This window comes from Sphaeramia orbicularis, chromosome 5 (genome assembly GCF_902148855.1).
Source record: "Sphaeramia orbicularis chromosome 5, fSphaOr1.1, whole genome shotgun sequence".
Lineage (NCBI taxonomy): Eukaryota > Metazoa > Chordata > Actinopteri > Kurtiformes > Apogonidae > Sphaeramia > Sphaeramia orbicularis.
In genome coordinates, this window is record NC_043961.1 from 7,311,763 (window position 1) to 7,339,523 (window position 27,761).

At 36.0% G+C, this 27,761-nt stretch overlaps 1 protein-coding gene across 1 annotated transcript; it reads right to left on the reverse strand.

Annotated features, from left to right (window-relative positions):
• Positions 1–366: 366 nt before the first annotated feature.
• On the reverse strand, positions 367–27,761 carry LOC115419172 (endothelin-3). The gene is made up of 4 exons (XM_030133824.1): positions 27,539–27,761; positions 24,774–25,008; positions 5,753–5,905; positions 367–1,377 (listed from the first exon to the last, which is right to left on the reverse strand). Exons 1-4 carry the CDS (start codon positions 27,606–27,608, stop codon positions 1,326–1,328), a joined length of 510 nt encoding a protein of 169 aa, XP_029989684.1. The 5' UTR covers positions 27,609–27,761; the 3' UTR covers positions 367–1,325.

The following is a 27,761-nucleotide window of genomic DNA, read 5'->3' on the forward strand; positions in this document are numbered from 1 at the left end:
AAGAGGTGGTTTTACGGGCGTAGCACAAATGGTATATCTCGCAAAACTGCAATGGAAAGACCTTTTTAGAGTCAGGTGAATTAAAAAAACGGATGTTGATGTACATTTCAGCAAGCGATGAAGAAGAAGAAACATGTCGCGGTACGTGTGGACACACCAGGAAACCCAATCTTTTTTAATTTAGTATGAGATAGAGGGGTAATATGTAACAAAAATTAATATATGTGTAAACCAACACCATATTTACGTTCGTTGTCATGTTTATGGAATGACTTCTCGTGTTGTCTCATGATAATAAATAAACAAATCATCGCATTTTTGATTTCATGGAAAAATTGACATTACGCACTTCTGTTTTTCGCCATTTAGTAAATATCGGTAAAGTTTTGCACAGATGTCCAGTGGAAAAGCGACTAGTGTTAGAATTCTGTCTGTGCAGATGACTGGTTGTTGTCTGAATCACACATAAAAGTAAATAAAGATAAATAACATTGCATTATAGTACTGGTCATATTACAGCTTGACTAGAGACTGTAGAGGACTGCTGATTAGCATGATATATCATTTTATATAAAACATCTTATTATAAACCTTTATTGTACATATAAGTATTGTATGAAAATATAATTTATATATACTGAAACACATTTCATTTACACAAGAAGTGGCATAGATTCAGCTCGATAGAAGAAATACTGAAACACCAGAAAAGCAATTTCATTTTCCAGTTTGTTAAATCCACCAAAACTTCAGTGAAAATTATAACAATCCACTGAAATGCTGACATCTCCACAAAATGGTTAGAAATGAACAAATTCCATTCATGAGGGGAAACCTACAAACCAAAGTCGAATCTTGGATGTTTCAGAGGCGGTGACAGAGCAGTTAAATGTTTTTTCCCGGTGGAGGAAACAGTCACATGACCTGCTTCTGCTGCTGATGTTGGAGTGATACAGGATGAGGTTATGGAGTCCGACGGCAGCGGCAGCTCTTGAACTGACCTCCATGTGACGGGGCGCCGACATATGAGTGGATTTTACACAGTCTGCTCAGTCTTTCACGGTCCACTCACTCCTGCTGGCCACGGTAACTATCCTTGGTTGTGATAGATAATGAAAAACATGGTCCACGCCTGCTGAGCAGACACATGCAGCACGCTGGGGGACAACAGCTCCATGTTGTAGCATCTCAGCTGGAACCTCAAAAGACTGAAGGTTTTTGTGCAAGCAGAGCGGCTCGGTGGTTAATAATCCATCCGTCTGATGACAAGGTACAGAGCACATTAAAAACACGCGTCCATTTTTCAGAAATGAGTCACTGTGTGTTCATTCCTTGTGCTGAGTCGTTCTTTTCACGTCTGTTTTAGGCTTCGTCTGCCTGCAGGGAAAGAAAATAGTCTTTAGTCAACACTGCAAAAAAGGGCAGTCTAAAAACAAGACAAAGACACTAAATCTGAGGAAAAAGGTACAGATTATCTGTCCATGCAGCACAAGAATTTCACTGGACGAGATTTCTTGAATTCAGATCGTTAAATCTAGAAACTAGAAAAGAAGTCAGAGAGTTCCACCAAGGCAGATCAGTCCCCCCGCCCCCCCATCACCACCAAAATGTCATCATTTGTTCCTTGTGCCAGTATCAACATTTCCTGAAAATTTCATCCAAATCCGTCCATCACTTTTTGAGTTATCTTGCTAACAGACAGACAGACAGACAGACAGACAGACAAACCCCAATGAAAACATAACCTCCTTGGAGGAGGTAATCAGACATAATCACCTAAAGAGTAACTTTTCAGTGAGATATAAGAACTTATGTGTAGACAATTGACCTGGAAAATCTTATTTCAAGAAATCGACACAGTATTTTTTAATATCGACACAGTACTTTTTAATATCAGCACAGTACTTTTTAATATTGACACAGTACTTTTTAATATCGTTACAGTACTTTTTAGTATCGACACAGTACCTTTTCATATCGATATAGTATTGTGAAAACAGATATTTTCCTCCACCCCTACAGCAGTAGTTCAACTCTAACAGACCAAAGCCTCATTGTCCAGGACAGGAAGAAGGGAGGAGAATTAAAAACAGTAAAAAGACACAAGTAATATGATGAATGAGCATGTTATCTGCCGCATAGTAGTTACCAGAGGAGCACTTTACAGCATACTTTGGATGATATTAACGCTCACTAATTTAATAAATAGTTCAAGTTACTCCCATCTTTAATTTATTAAGGTGTTTGAGGAATAATCGAAAACATAAATCTGAGAAATACACTTTTTCTTTTCGGTGAGCTGCACGAACCATCCCCTGCCTGTCTCAAAAGAACGTCCACAAATTATATCGACATCTTATCTAACTTTTAAATGCTTCTTCTTCTTCATTTCCATCTTGTAGGGAAGTGCTCACTGAAGACGTCTATTTTACCTTGTGTTATTGATGACACTGTGACAGATCTAAAAAGGTTATGTAACATCTAATGCTTGCACAAACCAGTTTCTTTTCAGATGTACTTTTAAAAGGCTTTTAAAATAAACCCCATTCCTGTAAATCCTGGGTTAGTTATGAAACCCTTCTCCACCTCAGCACATCCAACAAATATACAGCTGTAGTTAATTAACCCTTTCATGGGCGGGGTCAAGGGTGTTGTGGATGGACCGCCCACTAGTTTTTTGATTCAGAACTTTTGAACCAGACAAGTTTAACACAAATATTATACATAATTGTAAAGGTCAAAATGTCATCTTAAACAGACTCAAAGGGAAAAATTTAGTTTAAAATATTTTTAAATGACAACTATCAAAAACTACTGTATCACAGATGGACAAAAAATTAACGTCTATTTTTTGCAAGCATTGATGTGAAAATTTCCACACATCTTTTTAAGGTATTTCAAACAACATGATTTGCTTTGTACTCTACAAGCTTAATTCAGTCAAACCAACTTAATTTTAACCTCCTCAGACCCAGCTGTGGGTTTTCTGTCTACATTTGTGGACAAGAATTTCACAACTTTATACAAAAAAAAAGAAAACTGTCCACCACAAAGGACATTCCATAAAAATTTTAAAAACTGCATCTGAAAAACCTGTTGCATCATGATGTTTCCAATATAGACACTTATTGAATAAAAAACAAAAACAGCTTTTACTTTGCTGACATTTCCTGGGTCTTAGGAGGTTAAGACAAATATTCCACATAATTGTAAAGGTCTAAATGCTGTCTGAAACAGACTCAAAGGGCAAAATTTAGTTTCAAATATTTTTAAATGAAAAATATCAAAAACAAAAAATGGACAAAAAAGTAATGTCTATTTTTTTGCAAGAATTGATGTAACAATTTCCATGCATCTTTTTAAGGTATTTCAAACAACATGATTTGCTTTGTACTCTACAAGCTTAATTAAGTTGAACCAACTTAATTATAATTATGTAAAAACTACTCCATTTTGTTATACTAACTTATTGTTTTACTTTTATTCTACTCAAAAATATCCATGCAAATTGATACCTTAAGTTTTTGAGTAGGCCTAACTTATACACATTGAAATTCCAGTTTTATGATCAAACTGTTTATTTTAACACCATACATCCCAGTTACCATAACTGCCTGCATATTGACATTTTAATAGCACAAAAAACTGTAGCCTCCATAAAAGCGTCTTATAGTGTCCAAGAAGGCGCTATACTGAAAAAACAAGATTTGGCGTAGTAATATTATTAGGTCAACTGTCACAATTTTTATTTTCTAATTGTAAGTATTAGCGAGAACTGGAATTATTTAAGTAAAACTAAATATATCATTCATGTAATAAATAAACTGTGTGGGAAGAGTCAGTTGTATTCTGTATTTTCACTTAATATTCAAAGGTTTTAGTCACTACACATGAACCTAGAAATACCAAGTAAGTTTTAATAGACAATCTAAACTGCAGAAAAAATATGTCAAATGTTGTGTAAATGTTACTTATATATTGTCTGTTAATAAAAGTTAGAAAAAGTATCGTAGCGAGCCACACTGATCATAAAGGGGGCAGTTTGGGCTGAGTCATGTGACTCACATAGTTTACAGTGTCACTGAGTCATGTGACAGTGCTCTACCTTACAGGTTGTAAATATTGGTTCAAAGCCAGTGTCTGTTGTGTGTTCTGCAGTTCTATGACTCATGTTCTGCCTATAGGGGACAGTATCTGAGTGAACTGAAGGAATATTTCAGTTTGACACCATGACTGAATGCTCTGTGCTGCTGTCAGACAGTCTGCACTGGTTTACACATGTGTAGTTTAATAAAACTAAATACCACTGTCTTTTCATAAGTGTGTGGTGTATTAGGACCCAAGAAGTGTGACCAATATTCACTCTCCTGTAACTTTGTTCAACCAAAATGTCAGTATTTTAAAAATTACCTTGAAAAGCCAATAGCTTTAGGTGCATTAGCATTAGCATTTTTCAGTTTGAAGCAGTTGGAGTCAAAGTAAAACTTACAAAGATGGAGAAAGTCAAATTCAATTCAGTAAAATTCAACCCTAATCCTAATCAGTAAATTACCTGAGGTATGCTAGTAAAAGAAACTTATATCCGCAAGTAAAGTTTACTTGATGATCGCCCTTGTAGGACTTACTTACAATTCTAAGTGCAAATACTTCCCTAAGTTTTCCAAAGTAAATAACACCCCCAGTTTTTTTCAGTGTATATAAGTGTGATGTATTATTATTATTATTATTATTGTTATAAAACCCATCTTTCCTCCTTGGCTTTTGAAGCCATGTGAGATGTTTGAAGGCACTATCTTTATTCTGTTGTTTTTATTTGGTAGTTGTTTATACTTCTTATTTATCTATTTATTTATTTTGTTGTTTTAATTGTATGGCTTTTTATCTTTTTTTTTTTTTAATCTATTCTTGTATTTTCTTCTTTTATTTGGGTTTTATTTATTCTTCTGTATAGCACTGTTTTCTTTTTTGTACAGTTTCTATGCCTTTAACCCTTTCATGCATACTGGTCACTATAGTGGACAGCTATTCTACAGAAGTTCTCTTGTTTATTCATGGATTTTGTTGTTTGAGTTCCATATCAGTCAACACATTGGACACTCATGCATCATCTCACACTCTGCAATTCATACCATTACTGTAACTTTGCTGTTCTTGATAACCCTGATCTGCAGTACCATGTTTGAGTGGAAATCAAATGCTTGTTATTAGACTGTAATTAATGTTATGTTTTTTTAAAGTTGTCATTTTTTTGTATATTATCTCCATGAAGTAAGTATTGAATAGTATTAGAGTATGATAAAATGTGAGAAAACATCAGATTAGCAGCATTAAAAATGTTTTTATTTCATAGATTTCACACAGTATATCAGTAAATACATGTTTCTTTGCTTCAAAAATTAAATGCCTAGTGTCCAGGTGCAACTCCATGAAACACAGGTTCATTTTTTTTTTTTTTTTTTCAATCGCATTCTTTTTTTAATGCCTAAAGAGGAATAAAAACACTCAGGAAAAATTCTCATAATTCATGCATGAAAGGGTTAAATATATTCTGTATTTTATTCTTCTATTTTGGTTTTAATTATTCTTCTGTACAGCACTTTGGTCCCCTGTGGTTGTTTTGAAGTGCTTTACAAATAAAGTTAGATTGGATCATTTTATACACACACACACACACACATATATATATATGTATATGACATAGATAGATGCTTCGACTCTTGATGCTGAACAGTACATGTGTTTGTGTGCTTACCTGTCTGTACAGAAGCTGCTGCATTCGGTGTCGCTCCTCAGTGCACACACACAGCGCTGGGCCTCGGACCCCCCCCTCCCCCGCCCGATCCCAGCAGAACGCTTCATCCGCAGGGAGCCCTGGTAACTGGAAATACCATATGGAACTGTGTGCCTGAGGAACACAAACACATACGTACCACTGTTAAAAACCTACGGACATTACAAGGACACTTTTAAGGCAACGATGTGGTACGTCAACAAACTCCCTGCACTAGAAAAAATCTAAATCTTACCAAGTGTATTTTCTCATTTCTAGTCCAAATATCTCATCACACTTAAAATAAGACAGAATCACCTAAAGAGGAACTTTTCAGTGAGATATAAGAACTGATTTATAGACAATAGCAGCAAAACTACTAGTTGGATTCATGCCAAATTGGGTTTATAGATTACCTATGACCCAGAATAGATGTGATTACATTTTGGGAAAGGTAGGTCAAAGTTCAAAATTTTTTTATGAATTTTTAAAAAATCTTTCCATTTACTTATAATGGCTGAAATACATGCAAGGGGTGGGGTTTGTTGTGCCTGGCACCACTTGTTTTATGTTTGTTTTGTTTCTTTTTTTAAAAAGATTATTTCCTGGAAAAATGTAATTACACCAGAAATTTGCACAAGTACTAAACACATTTTTCCTTGATCAAAACAGAATCTAATATTTTATCACAAAACTTTCATCTGTAAAAGAGTGCAGAATTTGGATGAATAAAGTTATAAGATGTGGCTTTACCAGTTAAAAAAAAAAAAAAAAAAAAGCATGCAAAAAATAAATAAATAAAATTATGTTTTACAGACATTACAGTTTAAGATCCTGCTAAAATGTTCATATTCTATTAGTTACACTGGAAAAATCTAAATCTTACCAAGTGTATTTTTCTCATTTCTAGTCCAAATATCTCATCACACTTAAAACCAGACAGAATCACCTAAAGAGGAACTGTTCAGTGAGATATAAGAACTGATTTATAGACAATAGATCTGGAAAATCTAATTTCAAGAAATCTTACCAAGATCATTTTCACTTGTTCCATTAGCAGATTTTTTTTTTTTTGCTTAATTCAAACAAAAAAAAAAATTTAGTTTTTTTTTACTTGTTTTTAGAGGGGCTTTTTTTTTCCAGTGTGAAATTTTGAACACAGATGAAATGCTTACTGTTTTTTCTCTCAGACATGGACCTTTGTGTGTCTAAACCAAAGAACAGAAGCCAAACCAAAACAATCAACAGAACCGCAGTGGCAGTGACTGTTGATTTTTTGAATGAATAGAAAATTGCTCACAGGAACATGATCTACCCAGTGTCTGTGACTGAAGGTCAACTGAGATCATGATGATTTATGAATTCCTGTGCAGTCGTGTGTGTTTTTGTGTGAAGCCACAACATAAGAGGCTTTCAGTGTGTTCTCTGAAGGCGTGGCCAGGTTCACTGTCAGGACATCTGTGTTTTCTGGAGGGTATATTTCTTTGCTGTTTCTATATTCTTATGCATTCCGATCACTTTGGATTTGCTTTAACTCGGCTGGACTCTTGGCTCTTGAAAACATGCTGCATTTTGGTCTCCTGTCACTGTTTCCAATAAAATAAAACCAGAAATAACGGTCAACATATTTTCCCAATTCCGCTAGGTTTGTTGAGCTTAACCCTTTATCAGGCAAGTGACTATTTATGGTCGTTTCCACATACATTACAAGACAGTGACAGTAACAGTTCCAGTGAGGACAGTGAGTCCACAATCCGAGGTCCAATGTGGTCTCCAGGGTCTGTAAGGTCCAATGTGGTCTCCAGGGTCTGTCAGGTCCAATGTGGTCTCCAGGGTCTGTAAGGTCCAGTGTGGTCTCCAGGGTCTGTCAGGTCCAATGTGGTCTCCAGGGTCTGTGAGGTCCAATGTGGTCTCCAGGGTCTGTAAGGTCCAATGTGGTCTCCAGGGTCTGTAAGGTCCACCTGTGCTTTGTTTGGTTCTATGAAGTAATGGAACTAATGTAAGGAATGATGTTCAAAGGGATCATGTGGATGTGGACAGGGGTCTGGACCAGTACGCATGGGGGTCTAATGCTTGATAAGGGGATGCTCTAATCTTCAAAAATACATGTTCCTTTTTTTCTTGTATTTTTTTTTTTGTCACTTATTGGTAAGAAACCAAATGTGCTAACTTCATTGACCTTCATTTTCTACATTAAAAAAATTAGAAAAATTTCATAAAAGTAATAAACTCTTGTTAGGTCCTCCAATAACAGACTGAGGTTGCAATTCAGAATTTTCGAGTATTTCTATCTTATGTTTGTTATTTAATGCCATTAGATGGCGTGTCAGTGCGCTAGCCACTAATTGCGCTAATCACTAAACCTAAGCCCTAATCGCGCTAGCTGCTAATTGCGCTAATCACATGTTATTTTACGTGGTGTAAATATACACGCTGAAAGCTTATAATGTGTACAGGTAACATGCCAATTAAAAGAGGCCTGTTATCTGTACGCAGTTTATGATATCACGTTGCACTGTCATTGATCCAACTTCATGGGTTTTACTGGTGAATTAATGTTGTAGAAGATGACGGTGTTTCCATGGTAACTACGGAGCCTCTGAAGGTCCAAATGGGTCATATCTGATGACCATGAAAAGATGAAAAACTTTACACCAATTATTTACATGCATTGACAGGATTAGTGGATCAACAGGTATTAAACAGTTTAGATCAGTAGATGGTTTTGGTTTTTGAGGGTGAACAGAATAAATACAGGGTTCTGGATATTGTGAAATAATGAATTCTGCCCTTTTTTCAAGTGTTTTGCTCATTTTCTGTTCACTTTAGAAGTACTTATTCAGTTTTATGCCATATTTCAAGCTTTATTCTTCATATTTCAAGAAGGTAAGTGTTTCCATGGTAACTACGGAGCCTCTGAATGCCCAAATGGGTCATATCTGATGACCATGAAAAGATGAAAAACTGTATTTTACACCAATTATTGACATGGATTGATAAGATTAGTGGATCAACAGGTATTAAACAGTTTAGATCAGTAGATGGTTTTGGTTGCTGGTGGATGTTTGGGTCTTCATGGGTTAATGCACAGTATGAACAAGCACACAAAAAAATCAGATTTCACCAAAAAAATCCGAATTGTGCATTAAGATCAGTGGTGTAGTCCAGGGTATACGGCAGTATATGGAGTATACCTATTTATTTTTCAGTCATTGCGTATACCCACTTCTAAATCTCCTGTCGTACCTGAGCCACATCACTCATGTTTTCTCCTAGGATGGTGAAGCCATGACCTCTGCCACATATTGGCTAGTACTTGGTACCTTCACTGATTAGATTGGTTAACTTTAGGTATGAGGAGCCAATCAGAGGCAGAGTAGGGTGGGTCATGCAGAGGAAAATATTTCTAATTAGCTCTGCTCCTGATCAAGTTATGATAATTTTATAATAGTAAGCAAATACTACTGATGGATTTTTGGGTAAAATAAATAGAGTAGTCTTATATGTCACTGTTTCTAAAACAGCGTTTTTCTGGACTACTTAAAAAAAAAAAAAAAAGGCAAAAACTGAGAGTATACCCACCTCTCCAGGGACCACTACACCACTGATTAAGGCCTGCTGTCTGAACGTACTCAGAGTGACATGATGCATCATAATCATATCAGAGTGTCCACTGGATTAATGTTAATATGAGTGGGAGTAATGGATGCAATATGCCGGTTTTATTGACCAAAACTGTTCCACTATGAATGTATAAATATCAAATTATGTTTTTGATCCTGTTGCTATGGGTCATGAAGCCTCAGGGATCCTAGGACACCACTTTGACAATCATTGCTTCAGACGCTGTTTGCTGGAATTCATTACGTTGAAAGATGTTTCTAATATTTTGTCCTTTGTCACCATTTGGATGCAAGATGGTGACTTGGTATAAGAAACATTTGTGAGTCAATCAAGTACAAAACATTAACCCATAAAGACCCAAACATCCAACACCAACCTAAACCATCTACTGATCTAAACTGTTTAATACCTGTTGATCCACTAATCCTGTCAATCCAGGTAAATAATTGGTGTAAAATACAGTTTTTCATCTTTTAATGGTCTTCAGATATGACCCATTTGGGCATTCAGAGGCTCCGTAGTCACCATGGAAACACTTACCTTCTTGAAATATGAAGAATAAAGCTTGAAATATGGCATAAAAGTGAATAAATACTTCTAAAGTGAACAGAAACTGAGCAAAACACTTGAAAAAAGGGCAGAATTCATTATTTCATAATATCCAGAACCCTGTATTTATTCTGTTCACCCTCAAAAACCAAAACCATCTACTGATCTAAACTGTTTAATACCTGGTGATCCACTAATCCTATCAATACATGTAAATAATTGGTGCAAAATACAGTTTTTCATCTTTTCATGCTCATCAGATATGACCCATTTGGACCTTCAGAGACTCCGTAGTTACCATGGAAATACCGTCATCTTCTACAACATTGATTCACCAGTAAAACCCATGGAGTTGGATCAATGACAGTGGATGGACATACTGGGTTTATGATTATTTAAGAATATATTTTACTGAAAAAGTCACTTTTTCCGCAGTTTTCTCCGTTTTGATATGATAACCTTTGAATTTACTCTGAGCTTTTATGAACATCTACATGATCAGAACGGCTGTGTATTGGCAAGAATCTGGTGATACGATACAAATCCCAATACGAGGATCACGGTATGATATATTGCAATATATCACAATACTGTTAATAAGGCAATATTTTTTTGTTTTGCTTCTGAAGACTAACATCTGCCTCTCTCAGACACTAAAAATGCTTTTAGGATGTCTGAGCTAACCATTATTTAACAAATTTGCGTTATCAATTTCAAAAAACTACATGTATGACCTGCAATATCACAATACTACTTTTGTCATATTCAAACAACACAGCAAAATACCCATGTGAATATAGAAATAAAAGACCAAAAAAACCAAAAAAAAAACCAACCAAAAATAAACTTCCGCCATGTCTGCATTTGAATAAATACCTAAAAAAATTGATACACATTTTATAATATCGATACAGTATTGTGAAATGAAATATCGCAATATATTCTGGAACCGTTATTTTCTTACATCCCTAATGATCAGTAAATTAAATATAGGAAAATACATGATTTACACTGAAAAAAACTCATAATAAAGAGGATAATATTACAATAAATGGTGATAAAACACTTAAAAAAGGTTAAATACAGAGAAAAATTCATTTGGGAACTGCCATAAAAAAATGCGACCTGGCCGTTCAGATTAAAGTCACATTGCAAAATATCAGAAACAAATCGGATTTATGACCACATATGAAAGTGGCCTGGGTCGGATTTGAAAAAAAATCAGATTTGTGCTGTTCAAACTGTCCTTAACCGTCACTTTTTCTGCAGTTTTCTGTTTTGATATGATAACCTTTGAATTTACTCTGAGCTTTTATGAACATCTATATGATCAGTAACTTAAATATAGGAAAATAGATGATTTGCACTGAAAAAACTCAGAATAAAGAGGATAATATTACAGTAAATGGTGATAAAACACTTAAGATAAGTTAAAAAGAGGTCCTGACGTAATACGTGACCACGCAGACATGCACTGTGTTTACAGAAGGAAATATGTTTTTCCTGCAACTCCTCCTCTGTTGTGACTTTATTTGGGGAAAGATAAAGTACAAGTAATTTGTGTTTGGATTTATTATAATTTCATGACACATATGCAATTTCATGTTAATTTATTTCTGAGTAAAATATACAGTATATTTTATTTGTTATTTATGTTAAAAGTTGACCTAAAATAAGCCACAGTGAATGCTAAGATTAAGATAACTATGTTTCCCATGAGGCTTAGAATTACCTAAGAGGTATAGGAAATTTTTCACGGAAGTAGATGTATGTATGCCACGAGTTGTGAAAAGTTGTATGTGTTTTCAAGTTGCTGCACGCTGTAAAATGAATGCGTATTTTTAAACCGAGAGTCTCGCTTCGTTATTTTTGGACGTAATATGGATAATTACAACATCCTCTTCCTGGGACGCAGAATTGTTACATTTGTTGCATTTCAGTGATGTTTTAATCGGATAAATGCGACTTGACCATTCAGATTAAAGTCACATTGCAAAATATCCAATCCAATCCAACTTTATTTGTAAAGCACTTTAAAACAACCACAGTGGACCAAAGTGCTGTACAGAAAAATAAATAAAACCAAAATAACAGAGTAAAATACAAGAATAGATTAAAAGACATAGAACAACTGTAAAAAATAAAATTTAAAATTTAAAAATAAATGAATAAATAAAAATACAGAAGAATAGATAAAACCTAAATAAAAGAATAAAATACAAGAATAGATTAAAATCAGAAACAAATCAGATCTAGGACCACATATGAAAGTAAAGTAGCCTGGGTGGGATTTAAAAAAAAAAAAAAAAATCTGATTTGTGCTGGTCAAACTGTCTTTAACAGTCATTTTTTCTGCAGTTTTCTCTGTTTTGATGTAGTAACCTTTGAATTTACTCTGAGCTTTTATGAACATCTACATGATCAATGAATTCAATATAAGAAAATAGATGATTTACACTGAAAAAAGTCATAATAAAGAGGATAATATTACAATAAATGGTGATAAAACACTTAAGAAAGGTTAAAAATAGAGAAAAAATCATTTGGGAACTGCCACAAAAGTACCACTGGGTTTTTATGGGTTAAAAACTTCCGTGATCATCCATCACTTAACAAAATCCTGATTGTACATGCACACCAGAATAAACACTGTCTGAAGTCATTACAGTGTTTTTTCTGCAGATCTACTTTGTGGTGTTCAACAAATCTAAATTCTACACAAGTTCATAAAAAAACATACACTCATTTTCATTCTTTTTCATGTTTGTGCTTCTGGTTGGTTAAAGAACGGCAGATATTTTGCATTTTTGGATCCTGTTTCAGTTTCAGCCCATCTTGGCGTGCAGATGTGTGAATGATACGTTTCACCACCTCGTCTAATAACTGACCCTCTACCGCTAACGTGTCAATAAACGATTTGCCTTTTTTCTGTGAGACAGTGTGAGAGTCCTCTGCCAGATGTTCTCTTTCAATTCTGTTTTCTTTTTCATAAAATACAAGGTGGCTTTCTGCACTGTTTATTATAATGGGTTTCCTGTTTTGAGGTTTCAATCTGTAGCCAGTTTTTCTGCTCTGTCTATTACATAACATCATCAAATATTTCATGGGTCAAATGTTCAAACATGACAGCAAACGTTTATAGTTTATATAAAAGTTGGGCTTTTCTTTGCAAGACACAGTTGGAAGGTGTATCTTACAGACATGTGACAAATTAAAGGAAAAACTTGAATGAACACAATGAAGGTAAATGTTTCCACACACTGCATGGGACAGATGAGCAGCTGATATCTGCCATGCGCTGGTGTGTATGAAACCACCAAGCAGACCCAGATGGTTCTGATGTTGGATATTCAATATAAAGTCTATAAGACTCTAAAAGATGTTTCACAGATGGAAGGAGCTTCAGACACAACGTCAGCTCAACTAATGAGGATTTAAACAGATAATAGTCACAATGTGAAATGTGGGTATTAGTGATGTGTCAGGAAAAACAGAAGAGCAGGTTCAGGGATGTTTTAATTCACTCAGAAGTCAATGAGAGCGGATTAATTGGATGACTGGACTCTTACATTTAACTTAACTGATACCACGCTTTTAATTGACTGTGCAATAACTTGTTTTACCTCCCAGTACTGCTTTTTTTTTTTTTTTTTCCTGATACAGTACTCTATTTTACAAGTGTGGATTTTGATGATGATTTTCAGGAAATGTTGATACTGGCAAAAGGAAAAAATGACTCAGTTTTGGTGGTGATCAGGGGGGTGGGGTGGGGGTGGACAACGACACTGAGCTGCCTTTGCGGAGGTCTGCGCTCTGAGTGCTTTTCTAGTTTGTTTGTTTGTCAGCAAGATAACTGAAAAAGTTATGGAAGGATTTTGATGAAATTTTGATGAAATTTTCAGGGAATGTTGATACTGGCACAAGGAATAAATGATAAAATTTTGGTGGTGATCGGGGTGGGGGGACGGACCTGATCTGCCTTGGCGGAGGTCTGCTTCTCTAGTATTGAATACTGAAGAATTGCAATTCCCACTTTTAGATACCTCTCATATTGTCTGTTCTTGTTGGTTGAAATGTGAACGTTGACATCCAGTTATGTCAGAGGTGTCAAACATGCGACCCAGGGGTCAAATCCGGCCCACCAAAGGGTCCAGTCTGGCCCATGGGATGAATTTGTGAAATGCAAAAGTCACACTGAAGATATGAATCATTTTAGTTCAGGTTCCACATACAGACCAAATTGCAGATTTTGATGAAACTTTCAGGAAATGTTGATACTGGCACAAGGAACAAATGATTCAATTTTGGTGGTGATTGGGGGGGCACTGATCTGCCTTGGCAGAGGTCTGCTTTTCTAGTTTAAGTTGAAATTTCTCTTTATGCTCAGAACACATGAAATGAGGAAAATAAATGTAATCAATAATAAAAAATGTGAGCCGTACACAGTACTACTGAAGTGAAAACATTAAAAGCTGTCACAGTTTGCTTCAAAGCTGTCCTCTCCCTCACCTTACTTCACCTCATCAGTGACATCAGGTCCACCTGTCGCTCTCAGGTGTGTCTTATCAGCTGGTCAGTATATAAGCAGCTCTGCCTCAGCCACTCTTTCCCAGATTCTTCTGGGTTCTTGTTTGACAATCCAGTGTTGTTTTGGACCTGTTTTCCTGGTTCCAACCCCCTCTGATTCTAACAACTCCTCCTGGCCTTTACCCCAGAAACCCCACCCGCCCTCTGTCTATAGCAAGTTTTCTCAACCTTTTTTGAACCACACCACATTAACAGCATTATGACCCAACAGATGCTTGAAAAAAATTGTGGGACTGGGAGGTGGTACAGAATTGTAAAAGTAACATGACAGACCTGACTGAGGAGGATGTGGTGGGTTATACAGCTCTGTAGATAAAGCTGTGAGAAAGTGACAGTGAGCTCCACCCCCCCCAATTGAGAACCACTGGTCTATAGGATTAAGACATCTGCTTTCTGTTTCCCCAGTTCTGTTCCCTGCCTGATTGCCGTCTGTGTCAGAGTCCTCTGTCAGAATCAGTGAGTTTAACTCAAAATAAAGAACATTTCTGACTTTGTGTGTTGAGTGTGGGTCCTCCATCCTGTGCACCATCTGTTCCAAAAAACCAACGTACTAAACCGTGACACTGTGACTTCTGTCTGATCAGCTTTCAGCTCAGGTTTATATGTGTAGCTTCAACTTTGGTACAAAGTGATGAAATTGCTTTAAAACTTCTGTAAACTCCTGTATCTGTTGTAGTGTCCGTTCCTAAAACGGCTATCCTAGAACCTAAACATCCTAAACTTGTTTTGCACCTTACACTTCTATTTTAGCACATTAGTTATTACCCAGATCTTTTAATACTTCTAATTTATAATGGATAGTGTTTGCTCTTGTGTTTTTTCTTTTTTTTTTTTTTTTTACTCGTGTTTGCTGTGGTACTCTATTTTTTATTGTACGTGTTTCTGCTGCTACACTGTCATATCCCAGTTTGGGATAAATAAAGTACATCTATATCTATAAAAACCTGCAGTCCACAGGGGTTCTTCCCTTCAACAGCACCTGTGCTTCAATAAAGATGAAAGATGTTGGAGATTACCACTGTCTGACCTCTGACCCCATTCTGCCACTAATTCCTTGACCTCCTTATCCCACATTTCCTGTGCACTAAACATTCAGACTGTCTGGAGATTCTGAACCAACAAAGGGTGAAGGGTTTATGTGGATGTCATTGTGTTGAGATAACAAATACTTCAGACGCGGCGCCTAAATTATCATCCAAATCCAGACCTTTTACATGTGTATCTTTTGTGCAAACAGTCCCATAAACATGAAAGATGGGCTATAAAATAAGTTGCTCACAGTGAGAGTGGTACCTCCCGTTGTCAATGTATTTGGTTTTTTATAGTTTGGATAAAGAAAAGTAAAACAGGAAAATGCTGTGTTACCATGTGTCTGTGTGAACTGAATTAAACAAAAAATGCAACGGGCTTCTCTGGAGGTTTGTCTTCTCATCTCATGGTGAAATGATTCCAGGCTGAAGGAGGTGCCCCCCTTTGAAAAGATTAAAGTGTTCAGAGGCTGAACCTCTTGTTGCTCTAGGATCTGTTTAGGAATGGCACTTGATCCACCTGAACTCTGGACAACTACCATTTATAAACTCCTACAGAGAGCCTCAGATTACAGCCTTACATGGACATATTGTACATTTTTACAGACCGCATTCATGTCACTTAAACATCTCATACTCGTCATTGCTTCTCCTTTTGTGCTCCTGTTCATTTGTGGAAGTACAGAGGTTAAGGTTTAGTGGTTTTGGAGTTCTGCGTTTCACTGACTGTACCGTGACCACATTGGCAGGAAATGGAGATATGCGTTTTTTTTTGTTTTTTTTTCAGGCATTAGCTTTAACACAAAGCTGTGCAGGGACTCTCATCCACCAGGAGGCAGTGCTAGTGCTTTGGAAAACACTAAAATCTCTGCTTATGGTGAGATGACGCGGTGCAGGGTCACATGATCATATATGACCACGCAACCCTCACCTCCCATGGACTAAAGAAGTACACTTCACCTTCATTCCATTAAGAAAACAGGTGACGCTCAAGTATATTGCTCAAGTATACTTGGAATAAGTATGCTTTATAACTGAAGAGCAGGTATAGTTAAAGTACTTTTTCAGTCTATATTGGCCTATTTATAAACTTTATATTCTTCACTATTAGCCAGGTGATACTTGTCTGCATTTAATTTATGCAATAATATTCAAAGATCCAGTGCTACTTTTGTGGAAGTTCTCAAATGTTTTTTTTTCTTTCTATTTAACCCTTTTTAAGTGATTTATCACCATTTTATTTATTTATATATATATATATATATATATATAAAATCTCCTTTTTTATTTTCCTTTTTTTTTCAGTGAAAATCTGGTATTTTCCTGTATTTAAAATACTGTGTACAAGTGGCTCATGTGCATTTAAAGGGCCAGTGCTCCAAACCACCTCTCTGGTGTCATTACTCAGAAACAGGGCTGAAGATGGACCTGTGGAGTTGAATGAATGAAGAATTCAACCCAAGCAGAGCATTTACAGTTTATGGAGACCACAGGGAAATGTTAGAAAATGAAGAATTCAATTAAAAAAAAAAAAAAACTAAATATTGCTCCTTTTTAACCCTGTTTCAACCCTGTCATTGGTTGACTTTAGCTAACTCCATTTCTAAATGAATGACTTGTCTTGGTTTCCTACATCCATGATAACAGCCTGTATATTGATCTTCTATGTAGAAGACTCTTTTTTTTTTTCCACAGAAATGTTTATTTTAGCTGCCAAATTCTCCTTTTGTTCTTCATCTGTAGCACTGTTATGATGGACGTAGGCATCCCAGACTGGTGTTAGTTTAGATGGAGTTAGCTGAGGTCAACAAGCAACTGGGTTCCAGCTCAAAACAGACTCCAACATGATTTTTAATATAAGCACAAGCATTTGGACCTATTGATATATTCCCTTTTAAGCACAGCAAATCTAAATATTTCATCAACCCACCCACTAAGAACTTGAGCATTAATCAGATGAAGATGAAGGTTGTTTCAGACCAATATGTTTGATCTTTACCTTTTTTAATTTAAGTCTGTATCTGATTTAACTTTGGCCGAGGAATGAGAGGATTCTGACACATCCTTTGTTGAACTACCATACCATGCATTTCTGCTACCGGTCAGAAAAACATCTCACAAGTAAAACCCCTTTGTTATAGCACATTATGTATGTTTCATCTATTTCACTACAATCCATTACTTGTATCTAAAAAACAAAAAGACTAAATCACTTTAAATCCTCAGCTGGAAAATAAAACCAGATTTCCTTTCTTCATAAGAGGCAGTAAAACCTCAATAGTCAGAAAACTGTACAGTCAAAAGGTCAACTTATTGCAGCTGCAGCTACTTTAGAAGCTATCCCCTCAGAGGCAGCTGATAATTAATATTAGTCAGACCAAATACTTCTACCTATTCTCACACATTCTTCCATGTGAACAGTCAATCACAAAAGGCACAGGTTTTATACTGGAGCCACAGATAAATCTAAAGTAATGTAGCGCCAGAAGAACACTTTCTAAATATCAAAAACAAAGCTCGGAGTATCCAACAGGTGAGTAGTGACCTATTCAAGGGTAGAGTTTGACCTGATGCAGAAACTTGACAATATTTCCTGTAGAATTTACCCATAATAACCCAGTGTTTTTTTTTTGTGTCAGTTCTCAAATGATTTTTTTCTCTATATTTACCAATCTTAAGCGATTTGTCACCATTTATTATAATATTATCTTCTGTATTTTGTGTTTTTGTTTTTTTTCAATGAAAATCAGGTGTTTTTCTTACATTTAACCCTTAGGGGTCTGAGCCTATTTTGGCCATTTTTGAGTACTTCTGATTTTGCCTTTATATACTATATAAAGAAATGTTTACTATACCCACGTTTGGTATCTCTTTTTTTTTTTTTTTTTTTTTTTAGCACAAATTCATCTATCTCATCTGTCTCTTATTTTTTCATTTTAACCTACTATATCAACAAAAAATAGAAAATCCGATTTGAAAAATGTATATAATTTATTGCATAAATAACACAAAGATGCTTAACAAACCTTTTCAAAGACTTTAACCTCCTAAGACCCAGCTATGGGTTTTCTGTCCACATCTGTGGACAAGAGTTTCACAACTTTATACAAAAAAAGGAAAGAAAACTGTCCACCGCAAAGGACATTCCATAAAAATAAAAAAAAACTGCATCTGAAAACTGTTGCCTCATGTTTCCAATATCGGCACTTATTTAATAAAAAAAAACAAAAAAAGCTTGTGCATTGCTGACATGTCCTGGGTCTTAGGTTAAAAGTAAATATTGGTTCCAAATATTAGGTATAGAAAATTAAAATTGGAGTAAATTAAAAGTATACTCAAATATCTGACATAAAAGCACATCTTTAGATACGTGTTTTCTCCCCCCTCCCCCCTCCCCCCTCCCCCCTCCCACCTCCCCCCACCACCCCACTCCTGGACCTCCCGGTTTCCACGTCAGGTTCAGGTGGGGGTCATCCTCACCCTTACCTGTAATGCTAAATGCTAGAATCTGCACATTCAGCCAGTTTTTGGTTTTTTTTTTTTTTTGAAAAAGGACAAAAAATGACATAGATATGGTCTGAAATATAACCCCCCCACACACACACACCTCATTTTCATACTTTTACTCACGTTTGTTTGCTCAGAGTTCAAACTGTCATATCTCCGGTTGTATTTGCTCGATCAACATCAAATAAAAAGTGGGAGAGTGTTTCAAGTCCACACTTTTGAATGCACTTATCCCCACTGGTCTACAGGACCGACTTACCAACGCTACGAGTTGAAAACGTCATGTGAGCTCCGTGAGGTGAGGGTGTAAAGGATAAAATCAACAAAATCATGGTCATTCTTTTTTTTTTTGTTTGTGGAAAAACCAACAAAAGTTTAAGTTAAAAAGAAAAAAAAAGACTATCCATATATAAAAACAAAAACAAAAGCAATTCTCCTTTGGTTTCCTGTTGAGTCTTAGATAAAGCTGCTGAGCCTCTTTGACCCAACAGTGATCTGTGTGTAACGAACCCACACAATAAGTGACAGCAGAGGAAAGCCATTCTGCTTAAAGCCTGATTAACACCACATGTTATGACCCCTTGGTACAAAAGAAAATACAATCAATCTGCAACTTGGCAGCCGTGTTCATCTTCATCTGTAAAGCACTGATGTCTGATAAGGGCACAGCGAGTCTGACCTTATCTGCTGTTGGATCAGATCATTTAACCCACGAAGACCCAGTACTACTTTTATGTCAGTTCCCAAATGATTTTTTTTCTCTATATTTAACCTATCTTAAGTATTTTATCAACATTTATTGTAATATTATCCTTTTTTATTTTGAGTTTTTTTTTTCCATGTAAATCATGTACTTTCCACTGTATTGCTTTGTATTGCATGGATCACTGTTATTTATTTATTAAGTTGGGATTACGGATAAAAATTAGCACTGATGCTAACTCGGGCATATTTACATGTTTATACTGAAATAGAATGTATAAATGTGTTCATTAATGTACACTGTCCCACCTAAATAAAGATAAAATAAAAATAATAATAATTTACTGATCATATAAATGTTCACAAGTGATAAAACTGAAGAAAGTGACTTTTTCCTGTAAAATCTATCATTAACTGATCATAAACCCAGTGTGTCCATCCACTGTCATTGATCCAACTCCATGGGTTTTACTGGTGAATCAGTGTTGTAGAAGATGATGGTGTTTCCATGGTAACTACTTAGCCTCTGAACGTCCAAATGGGTCATATCTGATGACCATGAAAAGATGAAGAACTGTATTTTACAACAATTATTGACATGGATTGATAGAATTAGTGGATCAACAGGTATTACACAGTTTAATTAAATCAGTAGATGGTCTTGGACACCAGTCGATGTTTGGGTCTTTTAATATGAATCTGCATCAAATTCTTCCTTAGAATTATTTAAAGCAGTGATATTTTTCTTTTTTTAAATGGAATTCTTCATTTTCCCACATTTCCCTGTGGTCTCCATAAACTGTAAATGCTCTGCTTGGGTCTGAATTCTTCATTCATTCAACTCCACAGGTCCATCTTCAACCCTATTTCTGAGTAATGACACCAGAAAGGTGGTTTAGAGCGCTTTAAGCACTTTAAATGCACATGAGCCACTTCAGGCCCCGCCCCCTCCAGGTTGTCGGCTGTGATGCTCTGTCCAGTTCAACCATCAACTGAACATTTTAGGTAATGGGCTCCAAGTTTGGAGATATTTTCAGTCTGGACTACAACCACTGCTGCTGACAAACAATTATGGAGAAATACTGGAGAAATGTTCGTCAGAAGTCTGGACCTGATATGTGCACATGTTGTAACTAGTTATAAAACGTGACAAATTAGCAGGAATTAAAACAGGTTGTAGAAATCCACTGGATTTTTGTCCAAATGAATATAAAGATAGTTTTGCAGCAGCTGGAGGGTTCAAATTCAAACTGTATGAACTATTAGGGTCCAAATACACAAAGAAATGAACAGACTAAGAAAAGTGGGTTTAGACAAATATGAGCCATTTATGATAAACAGCTGTAAACCTCTTCACCTCTTACATTTTTCCACCTCTCTATCCATTCAACCCGACTCCAACTATCACTCTTCACTTTATCTTTCATCCATCTTAAGTGTTTACATACATTTTAAATATGCAGTCAAACCAGAGTCACCCAGAGGAGGCAACAAATCTGACTATTATCTCCTCGAAGCTGTGACAGGCTGCACCGGTAGGTAAATCTGACACTGATATAAATCAGCCACTGGGACCACGTTCAGAGTGCAGAATTCAAACCGCAGTGCTCAATACACTGAACTGGCACAGAACTGAAGTCACACAGCACACTGCTGCATCTAACATGTAGCTCCGCCCACCTTCTCCAGCCTCCAGAGCAAAGAACGCCATAAAACAACATATAGAGTATTTAGAACAATAATTCCTATTCTGTACTATATACTATCACTAATTTGTGTATTTTTCTACCACAGTACTGTGGAAACTGATGGAAGAAAAGACAAAAGAATGAACTGAGGTATACTCCAAAAAAATTAATAAATAAATACAAGAGGTGAATGAGTTCATGTAACAGTATCCCTGATTGGCTGCAGTACAAATGCGAACATTTGATTGGTCTGTGGTAATGGACAAACCCATATTTTGTGCCACAGTAGTGTGGTAGTAGGCATTACCTTTTCATATATTCTGCTGATGGGAGGTAAAGGATGGACTGTTGTGTGGGAGGGGTGGGATTAAATAAGTTCTACTTCCTCCCACTCCTTTTTCGAATGTGCAAATGAAGTCACACTTTGTTTTCATGTACAGCAGTGGTGTAGTCCAGAGTATACGGCAGTCTACGGAGTATACCTACTTATTTTTCCGTCAGCATTGTGTATACCCACTTTTTTTTTTTTTTTTCCCTTGGATGGTGAAGCCATGACCCGCCCTACTCTGCCTCTAATTGGCTAGTACCCGGTACTTTCACTGATTAGATTGGTTAACTTTAGGCATGAGGACTGATGAGCCAATCAGAGGCGGTGTAGGGTGGGTCATACTGAAGAAAATATTGCTAACTAGCGCTGCCCACCTCTGGAACCTGATTGGATACCTCAGGTGCCAGTGTCACCCCAGTTGATTGACAGGTCAATGCACGTCTCGTTGAAAGATGTGAGATAATTGGAAATGAGAACAAGAAAGGCAAGTTTTTTTCTTTTTTTTCTTCCATGATTTTTTACTATCTGTTTTATTTCTATGGACTAAGTAAGATTACTTTGTTTTGCTGCATATTCGAAATAAACTAAACTAAAAAAGAAAAAGAGAGTGGAGTTGGACTACAAGAAAAGCACTCGGAGAGCGCAGACCTCCACCAAGACAGATCTGCCCCCCCCCGATCACCACCAAAATGTAATCATTTCTTCCTCGTGCCAGTATCAATATTTCCTGAAAATTTCATGAAAATCCATCCATACCTTTTTGAGTTATCTTGCTAACAAACATGCAAACACGTACACAAACAAACAAAAAGCAAAGTGATGACAATACCTCCTGGTGGAGGTCATAAGTTTGTGTTGGGCTGCATAACGACATGTCTGCTATCAGCTTTTGCCCTCTGTGCACCAGGGACATAAATGCCAGAACACTGAAGATTCTACAGTCTCATCTTACTTTCAGTTTAAGTATATTAACAACACTTGAATCATGGATGTAGGCAGGTAAGACCACTGAAATGGAGTTACATGATGTCAAATATGAAACAGACGCCAACACATACTTCACATGAGTTCATAAGTACGCACAAATCCTACACATAGAACCCTTAAAGCTGCCTGAAAATGATGTAAAATAAGATTAATAGTAAAAAAAACAAAACAAAAGAAAATATAATCATGGTCTGCTGGAATGAAAAAGTGTTTGGGTCTAGTGTGAAAGCAGCAGGTGGACGCCTCCCCTTCGCTGTCTGTTGGCCACCGACAACAACCCTCAGTGGAACTCAAATACCACAGAGTTCAGACTCTGGACTGTTTGGAATTAAATGTAATCTTTACCGTTCATGAAGTCACTGAAAACACCTCCATAAAACAGTGGGTTTTGTCAGCTCCGTTTTTCATCCTAAATCTTTCTCATGCTTTGCGGAGGGAGGAGTATTGAGTTAAAGCCTTGCAAATCGGATGCTCTAGTGATCCCCTTAACCCTTTCATGCATGAATTGTGAGAACCTCAATCAAGATTTATTTTCTTGAGTGTTTTTATCCTTCTTTAGGTATGAAAAAAACAATGCGATTGAAAATTTTGTTATGAATCTATTTTTCATGGAGTTCCAAAAATGTCCACTCAGTTTGACACCATGTATTTAATTTTTGAAGCAAAAAACAAAACAAAACAAAACAAAACATGTATTTACTGATACATCATGTGGAAACTATGAAATAAAAAATAAATTAATGCTACTAATCTGATGTTCTCTCACATTTTAACATACTCTAAGTATGAGTGTATGTACATCCTGTTTGAGTGAATTGTGGGAAATTGTGGTGCTTTGTTTTTATGTTGTTAACCCTTTCATGCATAGTGGTCACCACAGTGGGCAACTGTTCTATTTATTTATTTATTTATTTATTTATTTTGTATTATTTATTGGTTTATTTAATAGGGATCATGCATATTTATCCGATCCAACTTTGTTTGTAAAGTACTTTAAAACAGTCGCAGTGGACCAAAGTGCTGTACAAAAGAATAATTAAAACCAAAATAGAAGAATAAAGAATTTGTTGTTTTAGTTCCATATCAGCTGACACAGTGGACGCTTATGTACCATCCCATAATACACTGACATTCAGACCATTACTGTAACTTTGCTGTTTGTGCAAAGTTACATGCTAATGCTAAATGTTATTAGACTGTAATTAAGTTTTGTTTTGTTTGTTTAATTTTTTTTTTTTGCATATTATATCCATGTAGGTATGTTAAAATGTGAGAATATCAGATTAGCAGCATTAAAAATGTCTTTATTTCATCGTTTTCTCACAGTAAATCAGTAAACACATTTCTTGCATCTAAAATTAACATCATTTTCAGCTGAGAGGACATTTTTGAAAAATAGGTTTGTGAAAAATCAATTGCATTACTTTTTTTTTCATGCTTAAAGAGGAATAAAAACACTGAGGAAAAAAATCTTGATTAAGGTTCTTATAATTCATGCATGAAAGGGTTAATGACCCCAGGAAGAGTAGCTGCTGTGGTGTGCAGCAGCTAATGAGGATCAAACTAACTAATAAACTAGTCGTTACTCACTTCATGGAGATAATATGCAAAAAAAAACAACAACAAAAAATAACCTATGTTTAAGAAAATACCCAAAACACTGTTTAATAATAATAACAAGCAATTGATTTAGACTCAAACATGTTAGTGCAGATCAGGTTTATCAAGAACAGCAAAGTTACAGTAATGGTGTGAATGTCAGTGTATGAGATGGTGCATAAGTGTCCGCTGTGTTGGCTGATATGGAACTAAAACAACAAAACCCATGAATATACAAGAGAACAGCTGGAGAAGAACTGTCCCCTGTAGTGACCACTATGCATGAAAGAGTTAAGGAACCTGTTCTTCAAAGATGACACAGTATAAACACAGATATAAGTTTCAGAGGTCACATGGGAAACTTCCCGCTGTCACTTCCATCCTGGATGTGATGGATGACTTACTCTGGTGTGTTGATCCAGATGATGTCCAGGTGGCAGTAATACACACACTCCTTGTCTTTGTAGGTGTAACATGTGCACCTCTTGGCCCGCCTCCTGGCTCCCGGAGGGTCGCAGTCGGAGCAGGACGTCGACTCGCCAGCTGGAGAAGCAGAGGCGGCAGCGATGGGCAGGGGCGCAGTCAGTCGGAGCGCCTCCAGCTCCCTCCTCTGGATTACATCTTTACTGGATGAAAAACCTGCAGATCAGAGCAACACGAGACGCTTTGAGAACCTCCTTTCCTGGTTTAACGTGACTGAACATAAACATGCTGGAAGAACCCTGAGGGAACGTATAGACTCTGAAAGAACTAATGTTTCACACAAACACAAGGTTTGTCCACGTGAGCGTCACAACTTTGGCAAAAAGAGTAGTTACTTTTTTTTTCTCACTCTTAAACCCACTACTACCACCCCTTTTCGTAGGACAACTTTATTTTTTAGTTTTTTTCATGTTTAAGTAATAATCTCCAACTTTATATTCACATGTTCAGCCATTCCTTGCTTGTTTACATTTACATAAAGGGAGGGGTCATATCGACGAAAGTGTACAGAGACAGGACGAGACAAGACAGTGGGACAAACAGAAATAAGACAAAAACAGATACTGATTACAGATTCATCATTATGTATTGGGGTGTGTGTGTGTGTAGAGTTACTATTGGAGATATGGACACAGGCTCAGAGGAAGTTTGAGTCTTTGTTTTTTTTTTTTAATGTTTTTATGTTATGTAACTGTTTTGAAGCACGTTGAGTCTGCCTTTTACATGAAATGTGCTCTATAAGTAAAGTTGAGTTGAATTGTATTAATGAGGTCTTTGAGAAAAAACAATTATTATAATTATGTCATTATGATAAAAAAGTTTGTAGTGTGTGTGTTTACATTGTCATAAAACTCAATTTTATTCATCCTCCATACATTGATGTTGAACACTTAACCTCCTGAGACCCAGGAAAGTACAACAAGTGTAAGTTTTAAGCTTTTTTTAAAATTAAATAATTACCGATATTGGAAGCATCATGATGCAACAGTTCTTTCAGATTTTTTTTTTTTTTTTTTTTAATAGAATGTCCTTTGCGTTGGACAGTTTGTGGATGAGAGTTTCACAGCTTTTTACAAAAAAACAAACATGGACAGAAAACTCATAGTTGGGTCTTATTTTTGCACTATTTGTATCTGTCTTGTTCATTTAAAAAAAAAAAAAAATCTTTTATCTATTTATACTTTTTTAGTTTAATTTATGTATATTTGGTCATTCTGAGTCAGCAAACCAAGACTTTCATTGTACATGGAAACTGTTTCCTCACTGTACATACGACAATAAACGCTTCAAATCTTAATCTTTTTAATTGTTCTACCATTGCATGTCTGAAATATTTTTGGTGTTTGTCTTATTGTGATTATACAGGAACATTAGGAACCATCTGAAATATAAATAACCATCTGCTGTCCCTAACATTGCCTCAGGACCAAAAATCAACCTCTAAGGTGAGAGTAAATTGTTGGCATTTAATGTGATAACAACAAGTATCAACTAAAATGATTAAAATACCATCATGACAAAAAAAAAAGTTCTATCACACAGCCTGTGATAAGCAGCTGAGTCACAGATCAGACTTAGGATATAAGTCACTGAATGATTCTTTCTCTAATGACATGAATTGATACATTTTTTCATTTCATGTAAATGAGTCACCTGTGGCTTTTATTTGTCACTTTGGGCTGAGGCATTTGTTATCGTATTGTCTGGGTTTAACACTTCACTTTTATTGCTTTAATTACCTGTCAAACACTTAGCAGCACTAATTCATATTCCTGACATTTTCACAGTGTCAATGGAATTTTAGTCTTTTATGTGTCTGTGCACAAGTAAAGACAAGAAGTAATTTATTTTGGTCATGTTCAAACACTATGTGCATATATAATCATATATACTGGTATATAATAAATGTATCAGCAAAAGAGGATTCAGGAATTCAAGGATTTCAGGAAGTTTATGGTCACACCAGCACACATTTACACGAGATGGCATGAAATTTGATACCCGAGGTCCCAGATTTTGCCCAATAAAATCTCTTTTTTTTTTTTAATTTATTTTATTTAACCAGAAAAAAAAGATCCCATTGAGGTTAAGAACCTCTTTTCCAAGGGAGTCCTGACCAAGGGGCAGCGTGAAATACAACCCACAGCTACAACAAACAATAATTTACAGGACAAGTCAAACTATGAAAAACAACTGCAAGTCATTGAGTTAGTCTGTAGCACTTTAATCTATATAATAAATGATATATACATACAAAGACCCTTGTGTGTGTGCATACATAGAAGGGTTTGGTTATGAAATATTAATGGTGCAAAAGGAATAGGCTGAAGGTGCAGCTTTTGTGGTTTAATAGCACTGGCACTGATTTTTATGGCTCAGTGAATCTACTCCATGAACCTGTCATTACCTCTAATACTGTAAGAGTAAGTTTCATTAGTGTCTTTTATGAGAAAACAGATTTTTTACTTTATTTATTTTTTATTTTTTGAGCCACTTTAGCTGCAGCAAAAGAAAGAAAAATCACAATTTGCATGAACAAAAACACACTCAGATACCAGCCAGCAATAAAGAAAACTTAAAAAAAACCCAAAAAAAACAAAACATAAATAATGTAATTATTTAGACATATTTTAAGCCATTAGACTGTCCACATCTGTAAAAACAAACAAAATAAGAACCTACTTACCGTTTGTCACCGATGCTGTCACCACAATTAGAAACAAAACTCCCACATCAAGAGATGACACATTAGCCATCACACATGGAACATTAGAAATAAAAATGTGAAAAAATGAAAAAAGGCTGAAATGCTCAAACAGGAGGCTCAGTCCTTCCAGTGTCCGCTCTTCAGCTTCTTTCACAGTAAAGTCAAATATCCCAGATGTTCATCCGCAGATCTGCGCTGCTTC